Source organism: Oncorhynchus mykiss, chromosome 8 (assembly GCF_013265735.2).
Source record: "Oncorhynchus mykiss isolate Arlee chromosome 8, USDA_OmykA_1.1, whole genome shotgun sequence".
Taxonomy (NCBI): domain Eukaryota; kingdom Metazoa; phylum Chordata; class Actinopteri; order Salmoniformes; family Salmonidae; genus Oncorhynchus; species Oncorhynchus mykiss.
In genome coordinates this window covers 26,889,244-26,898,298 of record NC_048572.1, presented here as the reverse complement: position 1 = coordinate 26,898,298, position 9,055 = coordinate 26,889,244, and the positions used below count along the sequence as shown (strand labels likewise).

The following is a 9,055-nucleotide window of genomic DNA, read 5'->3' as shown; positions in this document are numbered from 1 at the left end:
CATGACTCCAGATCTAGTAGATGGACCCTTACGAGGAGGCTATGTTACATGAGACCATTTTTAAAGTTTAGGTTTCTTCTTGTGTTGATGTTCAGACTGTTTTTTGATGAAGATTGTAACAAAAATCCTGATAAGAAGAGTTCTGATGTAGGCCTAGAACAGTCATTGTAAATACATATATTGGTTTTTGTGTGGTTGATTTTTGGGGTATAATTGATATTTCAAATAAAAATAGATGTTTGATTGTGTGTATAATATTAATACCATTGCCATTAATACAGGTAACGAGTGGAGGACAGAGGAGCCTCTTAAAAAACAAGTTACAGGTCTGTGAGGGCCAGAAATCTAGCTTGTTTGTAGGTGACCAAATACTTATTTTCCACCATAATTTGCAAATAAATGCATTAAAAATCCTACAATGTAATTTTTTTCCTCATTTTGTCTGTCATAGTTGAAGTGTACCTATGATGAAAATTACAGGCCTCTCTCGTCTTTTTAAGTGGGAGAACTTGCAAAATTGGTGGCTGACTAAATACTTTTTTGCCCCACTGTATGTCACGTTCTGACCTTAGTTCCTTTGTTATGTCTTTCGTTTTAGCATGGTCAGGGCGTGAGTTGGGTGGGTTGTCTAGGTTTTTCTATTTCTGTGTTTGGCCTGGTATGGTTCTCAATCAGAGGCAGCTGTCAATCGTTGTCCCTGATTGAGAACCATATTTAGGTAGCCTGTTTTCCAATATGTTTTGTGGGTGGTTATTTTCTGTTTAGTCTTGTGTTGCACCTTACAAGACTGTTCGTTGGTTGTTTATTGTTTTGTTTTCAGTGTTCATTAAAATATTTAAAATATGAACACTTACCATGCTGCACCTTGGTCCTCCTCTCCTTCCCCAGACGACAAGCGTTACAATATAGACCAAAGTACAGGAAATGATAAGCAGAGCTCTCGTAAATAAACCTGCTGACTAAGTAGACTGGTCTCTGTCTGTTTCATTTTAATAAGAACCTTACAAATTCTTAATAACAGACAGAGTATTTTAATTGAATTGGTTAATGAACATGAGAACATAATTCTCTTAACAGTAGTATATGGGGCTTTGGTGACAAAACGGATGGCACTGTGATAGCCTGCATCCAATTTGCTGAGTAGAGTGTTGGAGTCTTTTTTGTAAATTACATCGCCGAAGTCAAGGATCGGTAGGATAGTCAGTTTTACAAGGTTATGTTTGGCTTCATGAGTGAAGGAGGCTTTGTTGCGAAATAGGAAGCCAATTCTAGATTTAATTTTGGATTGGAGATGCTTAATGTGAGTCTGGAAGGAGAGTTTACAGTCTAACCAGACACCTAGGTATTGGTAGTTGTCCACATGTTCTAAGTCAGAACCGTAGCGATGCTTGTCGGGCGGGCGGGCAGCAATCGGTTGAAGAGCATGCATTTAGTTTTACTAGCATTTAACAGCAGTTGGAGGCCATGGAAGGAGAGTTGTATGGCATTGAAGCTCGTTTGGAGATGTGTTAACACAGTGTCCAAAGAAGGGCCAGAAGTATACAAAATGGTGTCGTCTGCGTAGAGGTGGATCAGAGAATCACCAGCAGCAAGAGTGACATCATTGATGTATACAGAGAAAGAGTCGGCCCGAGAATTGAACTCTATGGCACCCCCATAGAGACTGCCAGACGTCCGGAGAACAGGCCCTCCGATTTGACACACTGACCTCTATCTGAGAAGTAGTTGGTGAACCAGACGAGGCAGTCATTTGAGAAACCAAGGCTATTGAGTCTGATGATAAGAATGTGATGATTGACAGGGTGCAGAGCTGTTGGCCGGGGTAGGGGTAGCCAGGTGGAAAGCATGGCCAGCTGTAGAAAAATATTTTTGATTTTTTTTTTTTTTTTTGATTTATCGGCGGTGACAGTGTTTCCTAGCCTCAGTGCAGTGGGCACTTATTCTCCATGGACTTTACAGTGTCCCAAGACTTTTTGGAATTAGTGCTACAGGATGCAAATTTCTGTTTGAAAAGGCAAGTCTTAGCCACAGGATGTTTTTGTGCTGGTCAAGGGCAGTCAAGTCTGGGGTGAACCAAGGGCTATATCTGTTCTTAGTTCAACATTTTTTGAATGGGGCATGCTTATTTAAGATGGTGAGGAAAGCACTTTTATAGAGCAACCAGTCATCCTCTAAAGAAGGGATGAGGTCAATATCCTTCCAAGATACCCGGGCCAGGTTGATTAAAAAGGCCTGCTCTCTGAAGTGTTTAAGGTAGCGTTTGACAGTGATGAGGGGTGGTCGTTTGACCGCGGACCCATTACGGATGCAGGCAATGAGGCAGTGATCGCTGAGATCCTGGTTGAAGACAGCAGAGGTGTATTTAGAGGGCAAGTTGGTCAGGATGATATCTATGAGGGTGCCCATGGTTACAGATTTAGGGTTGTACCTGGGAGGTTCCTTGATAATTGTTAAGCACATCCCCAGTTTAGGTCACCTAACAGTACGAACTCTGAAGATGGATGGGGGACAATTCACATATGGTGTTCAGGGCACAGCTGATGGCTGAGGGGGGTCTATAACAAGCGGCAATGGCGAGAGACATTTCTGGAATGGTGGATTTTTAAAAGTAGAAGCTCGGATTGTTTGGGCACAGACCTGGATAGTATGACTGAACTCTGCAGGCTATCTCTGCAGTAGATTGCAACTCCGCCCCCTTTGGCAGTTCTATCTTGTCGGAAAATGTTGCAGTTGGGGATGGAAATTTCTGAATTTTTGGTGGCCTTCCTAAGTCAGGATACAGACACAGCTAGGATATCAGGGTTGGCGGAGTGTGCCGAAGCAGTGAATAAAACAAACTTAGGGAGGAGGCTTCTGATGTTAGCATGCATGAAAACAAGGCTTTTACGGTTACAGAAGTCAACAAATGAGAGCGCCTGGGCTACAGGGCCTGGGTTAACCTCTACATCACCAGAGGAACAGGGGAAGAGTAGGATAAGGGTTCGGCTAAAAGCTATAAGAACTGGTCGTCTAGTGCGTTGGGAACAGAGAATAAAAGGAGCAGATTTATGGGCGTAGTAGAATAGATTCAGGGCATAATGTAAAGACAAGGATATGGTAGGATGTGAGTACAGTGGAGGTAAACCTAGGCATTGAGTGATGATGAGAGCGGTTGCGTCTCTGGAGGCACAAGTTAAGCCAGATGAGGTCTCTGCATGTGTGCAGTGTGGGACAAAACAGCTATCTAAGGCATTTAGGGCAGGGCTGGGGGCTCTACAGTGAAATAAAACAATAACTAACCTAAACAGCAGTAGCCAAGGCATATTGACATTAGGGAGAGGCATGTGTAGCCAAGTGATCATAGGATCCAATGAGCAGCAATAGGTAGTCGCTACTATGCTAGGCGAGCTGGAGACATGGCGATTCAGAAAGCTAGCGGGGTGGGGCCAGCAGATGGATCAGCGGGCTCCACGTCGGCAATAAAGGGTCCAGGCCAATTGGCAAAAGAGGTACCTAGCTCGAGGCTAGCTCAAGGCTAACTGGTGCTTGCTTCGGGGCAGAGGCGTTAGCCAGGAGTAGCCACTTAGATTGCAGCTAGATAGCTGCGGTGATCAGGTGTAATGGTCCAGAGCTTGCAGCTTGAAGACCGCTAGCAGTGGCTGACCACTAGCTAGTAGCTAGTTAGCTGGCTAGCTTCTGATGGGGGTTCCGGTTCTTAAGTATAAAAATAGCAGATCCGTACCACATTGGGTGTTGCGGGTTGCAGGAGAGTATACTCAGTCCGTGGATGGAAAGTGAGATTCAAATCTATACGAAATATATACAAAAAAAATGAGGAAAATTATTATTTACAAGACAAACACACGTCTGACTGCTACGCCATCATCAATAAGGAAGAGCAGCCTTTACTGCCAAACGGTAGTCTAGCTAGCCTATTCTACTTCTTGCAAAATAATGTACCGGGATTGCCTTCTTTAGGTAGCATGTCCTCATTTAAGCATAATTTTTATGTTGCTGCGACTTGCTGATCCATGCCTACTATGGGCAGACTGCTATCAATTTAGTTAATATGTTGAAATATATCAAATAAAAAGTTATACATCATTTTTTTTTAAATTACCTCTAGAATGTAATGTCCAACTTGTAGAATATACTCAAGATATTCTTGATTGGAAAAACTAGCTTGGTTTGGGTTTGTCAGTGATATATTCTTCTAGACAATGTATAAATTCAAGTCTCCACAGATAGACATGTGGTTTGAGTGTCTCCCTACACTTTATGCACTTCAGCCATAACCTTACACCATAGCCGTACACCCCTAAATCTACATAATTCTTTGTCATAACTATAAATAACAGTCATTAATACAATTGAATCAGTAACCATCAATTCACTTTCAATTCAAGATAAATGTGATTTAATTTCATATATTTAAAAACATTATTGTAATATAAGTAACACTTTATTTTAAGGTAGACCTACACATAGCCATTATTTTGTAGTTCATATGTACAGTACCAGTCAAAAGTTTGGACATCTACTCATAGTTTTAGTACTAAAACTAGTACTAGTTTTACTTGTAGAATAATAATGAAGACATCAAAACTATTAAATAACACATAGTAACCAAAAAAGTGTTCAACAAATCAAAATATATTTTATATTTGAGTTTCTTCAAAGTAGCCACCCTTTGCCTTGATGACAGCTTTGCACACTCTTGGCATTCTCTCAACCAGCTTCATGAGTTAGTCACCTCATGAACAAGAACAAATTCTTATTTACAATGAAGGCCTGCCCTGGCCAAACCCTAACGACGCTGTGCCAATTGTGTGCCGTCCTCCGGCCGTGATTAGGAGTCCCATAGGGCAGCGTCGTCCGGGTTAGGCCGTCATTGTAAATAAGAATTTGTTCTTAACTGACTTGCCTAGTTAAATGAAAATGTAAGCGCTTTCATTGTCTGCTTATATGCCCTCTTTATTTATCCTACAGTTCCTACTTGGTGTGCCAGCTGAATACTGTAAGAACAGCCCATGTTCTTAATTATGTTGCTGTACATTTCAAAAGTGCTGAACAAATAATTATATTGACTACGCGTCCTAGCATCATGTCTTAATCGTAATAACGGATTGCCTCTTATCTGCTCGACGTTCCCGTATGCCATAGTTTGTACATCTCAATTATCAGTAGAAACCACATTTGTTTAAGCAAGTCAGCCATATAAGATGTTTTTAAAAAAAGGCAATAAATGAGACTGAATGAACTGTTCAGCTGCCAGACAACGCTCCGCTGATAGCGGTGGTAAGGATTCACTCCACGGTTCTGAAAAGTAAGCTCTGCTGTTGGGACAGCTTTAAAGGGAAAGGGATACCAAGTCAGTTGAACAACTGAATGCATTCAACTGAAACGTGTCTTCTGCATTTAACTTCTCTGAATCAGAGGTGCGGGGGGCTGCCATTATCGACATCCACATATTTTGTGTAGGCCCTAACAGTCCGTGAGCACCGTTTGTCACCATAACAGCGCAATTAATGTATTGTTTAGTGGCTTTGCTGGCATTCATCAACTACAAGATGTACATGCTAAAATAGCCACAGCATGACAGGCCCCATGGACACATCAATTTTGTAGCTAAACTTTCCAGATGTCGACAAGTTAAAATACACTAGACAAGGTGGGATATTTATCTCAGTAAAATAATTATGCGAGAAATGGTGGAAACCACCATAATGAAGTAAACATTCTGTGGTCCTCCCACTAAGGCTTGGGAAAGGATGCAGTTTAATAGGCTACAGATAAATTATGAAATTCATAGGGTGGTGTAAGTGCACGTTATGAGCTTGATGCTCCTTTCCAATAGAGGTTCTTATTCTGGTGACATGTTCGGCTGCCATTTGTCAAATAATCTCATATTTATCCATAATAATTTCATTGCGAAGGTTACCTACCCGCATTTTATCTGCTTGTTTAGTCCCGCAGTGAATCGTTAAAAAAAATTGTTACGGCATGACTTTGAAGACACCAACAAAACAGCTCACGTTCTGGCCCGACCATCCGCTCAAGAAAAAAATCTGCCCCTGGCTGAATATAGTTGATGATCCCTGGTTAGACAGATGGCATGCTGCAGAAGCTTCCTTGATCAACAAAATATATACCATTCGATACATTGGTTTGAATATGTCCTTCGCTAACAAATAAGCGTTTAAAACGTATTTTTATCCAGGGTCTCCCATTTTCCACCCGTAGAAGTGGGTGATTAAGAGGTAGTCACACGTGACTGGTCTAGAATCAACTACAATGTCAGCCACAGTTGGAAAACAGGTCTGCCCCATGTTTCCAATAAAAAAAAATATGGTCACACTTCAGAATAGGGAAGAGTTACTATGCCCATTGAGACAGCATACACAGAATGAGTTTCCACTAATTAGTCCTTCGACCAATCAGAGCAGATCTGAAAATCAATTAGAAGGATTTGTATTTATTTGTCTGCCTGTGTGTAAACACAGCATAGGAGTGTTTTCTGTTTAACTTGCTCTTTAAACTATAAGTATGCCTTCGTTATAGATAATAAAGAGGGTATTAAGGATTGGCCAGAACTACATTACTTGTGTTTGCATAACAAATCACTTAAATCCTAATAAACCTAAGACCCACAAATATTGCTAATATGTATACCTTAAAATAAAGTCAATGGTTTAATAGAAAAATGTGTTGACTAACTAAACATATACCCACCTTTTTGAACCCGTTGATGAGATTAACATGATCACTGAATACAATGGCAAAAATGTATCATCCTTCTAGTGATCTCAGTAGACCATTTTATTGTTCCAAAGAAACAGACAATATGGACAGACATTATGGTGTAAATTGAGCTGCTTCACATGGGGTGCTATTTCACATGGGGAAAGGGGGTGACCGCTCAGCATAGTGATGAAATCAATGTGCAGGCTCTGAAATAAAAAAACAAGTGTCAATGCATACAGACTATTGCAAAACAGTTCAAATGTATGTTGTTCAAGTTAGCTTATTAAATGTCAGGTGTTACTGCCTATGTTGTTGCAGTAGGTAGTGTAAGATAGCCGCAATGTCATCTCATGAAATGTTGGTTAATACATCATAAAGTATAAACGTTTTGTTTTTATTGATTCCATGAACATGCTCATGTATTGCTGTTTTAACATGCAAATCTGCCATGTAGGTATCCCAGTAAACTTGAATAACATGAAATGCCAAATAGAAAACATGTTGCACTTACTTCCTTTAACTGCTTTCTTTCCTAAAGTTAGAAAAGGGAGAAGGACACAAGATGTTAAAAAGCAAACACATACATTATCCAAATACAGGTGTACTAGCCCTGTACAACGTTAATACGCGCCATTAAAAAGCCAATTCTGAAATTGCAGTAGTGTTCTACTGCTGCTGCACAGTTTCTCCAATCACTGATGTAAAGATCGTGTTCAGTTAATAAAGTTGATCCTCTTCAAGTCTGGTGTGCCTTACCAAGAATGAAAGATAATGCTTCACGCATTATTGCCCACAGCCACCAACTATTCAAATGAATGAAGACATGTAGTACAGTACTACGATTTCAGAAGTTTTGGTGTCAAACTTTTATTCAATTTAGCAGTAGACAACTCACCCCCATAAGAGACTTTGTAGTACAGGTATGTCATGACACCCAGGCCGACCCACATCTCCTGGTACGCCCCAGTGTAGTAAGGGCTCATCTTGGCCCACCAGCTTGAAAATACACGCCCTGCCATCTGTGTGAAAAATAACAGAACTCTGTCAAATATATTTATTTTCCAGGCAAAAAACAGGGTCGGTCCAGCAATGGAAGGAAATGAACTTGGAACAAGTGTACCTTAGCAGTACCACTACAGCTGGCTAGCTTGTAGTACGTGGGAGGTGAGACGCCTAGGTGAAAGATTGTTAGCTAGCGTTAGCTGTATAGCCGAGCAAGCAACATGGTATATGCCCACCGAACAGAACTACCGTTGAAGCAGAGGACGTCGCATGACTTTCAACCATATCCGCCTCCTTAGCTAACGTTACCCAGTTGTCCTGATACATGGCTGTTATAAGTGTCAACTTACGTTATCAAGGCACACTAGTTAGTATGTATGTCTATGTCAAAAGTAACAGCAAAAACTAGCTAGCTACATTTACACAATCACGCAAGGTTAGCTTGCTAAATTCCTGCAACTAAATGTTAGCCGGTTTGCTCGCTAACGTTGGGCCTCATGCAGAGGTTGTCGTCATGGCTGGCACGCGTAGGTAAACCTGATATATATATATATTTTAAACAAGGTAATTTGACATATTTAATTGATATTTTTGCACTAGGTATTGGTTTGCAGACATAATAACATATATTTTTAGGGCCTTACCTTCAGTATGTGATGCCCAGTGCGAAGAAGGTCACTTTCCAACGAAAACAATGTATGGTGTGTCGCAGAGCGTGCTGGGATATCAGTTTTCTTCTTTTGCAGCAAACAGAGAAATAGTAGAATGCACATACAGATTTAGCCACATCGCCACCCCGTGGTAGCAACGATTTATCACCCAGCAAAAGCACTCGACCCACCGATATAACATAGAAAATCTGCTGTTTCATTAACTTGTCCAGTGATTTTTTTGTCGACATTTAGAAAGTTTGCATAGGAAATAGACGTGACAGTTGCCTTTCCATATAACTATATTGTCTCGATAAAGACAACTAGAGGTAATTGTTTCACAAGACCTAAAAAAGGATTGATTTGTAAAAACCCACAGTGTTGAATAAAAATTAGGTGGTTGAAGTGTTCCCATTATGCATAGAGGCTAATTGCGTATTAATAAATTGAGACAGCCTGTATGCCTTCCCACCTATCTGTTTCATGTCTCAGGTAGCCCGCAGAAGACAGCATGGTTATAATGCAAAATTAACTGGACAATTATTTTCCATATTCTAATAACGTATTACCACAGTCCGTGCCATGGTGAAATTTGCACTCCTGTAAATCTGAAATAATTGGATGGTGAAACTTGCATTCTGCCAACCAGAAAAGCAAGGCAAAGCAATTCCGGCATTCTT

General features: G+C 40.7%; 1 protein-coding gene across 2 annotated transcripts; it reads right to left on the bottom strand.

The window, feature by feature from the left end:
- Positions 1–6,766: 6,766 nt before the first annotated feature.
- Positions 6,767–8,504, bottom strand: atp5mpl (ATP synthase membrane subunit 6.8PL). Of its 2 annotated transcripts, XM_021612182.2 has the most exons (5): positions 8,370–8,462; positions 7,844–7,896; positions 7,619–7,742; positions 7,235–7,255; positions 6,767–6,929 (listed from the first exon to the last, which is right to left on the bottom strand). In XM_021612182.2, exons 3-5 carry the CDS (start codon positions 7,740–7,742, stop codon positions 6,916–6,918), a joined length of 159 nt encoding a protein of 52 aa, XP_021467857.1. In that variant the 5' UTR covers positions 7,844–7,896; positions 8,370–8,462; the 3' UTR covers positions 6,767–6,915. The 2 variants fall into 2 exon arrangements, with proteins under 2 accessions (XP_021467857.1, XP_021467856.2); XM_021612181.2 differs by lacking the exon at positions 7,844–7,896 and having other exon boundaries at positions 8,370–8,504.
- Between the last annotated feature and the right edge of the window lie 551 nt (positions 8,505–9,055).

Excerpts from the sequence above, each read along its gene's own strand:
- atp5mpl (XM_021612181.2), bottom strand. The coding sequence starts at position 8,498 with ATGTGCATTCTACTATTTCTCTGTTTGCTGCAAAAGAAGAAAACTGAT. Across the intron at positions 7,743-8,369 it reads CTGGGCATCACATACTGAAG|ATGGCAGGGCGTGTATTTTC; the intron begins GTAAGGCCCTAA and ends TTTTTCACACAG. Across the intron at positions 7,256-7,618 it reads CTACAAAGTCTCTTATGGGG|GAAAGAAAGCAGTTAAAGGA; the intron begins GTGAGTTGTCTA and ends TTCTAACTTTAG.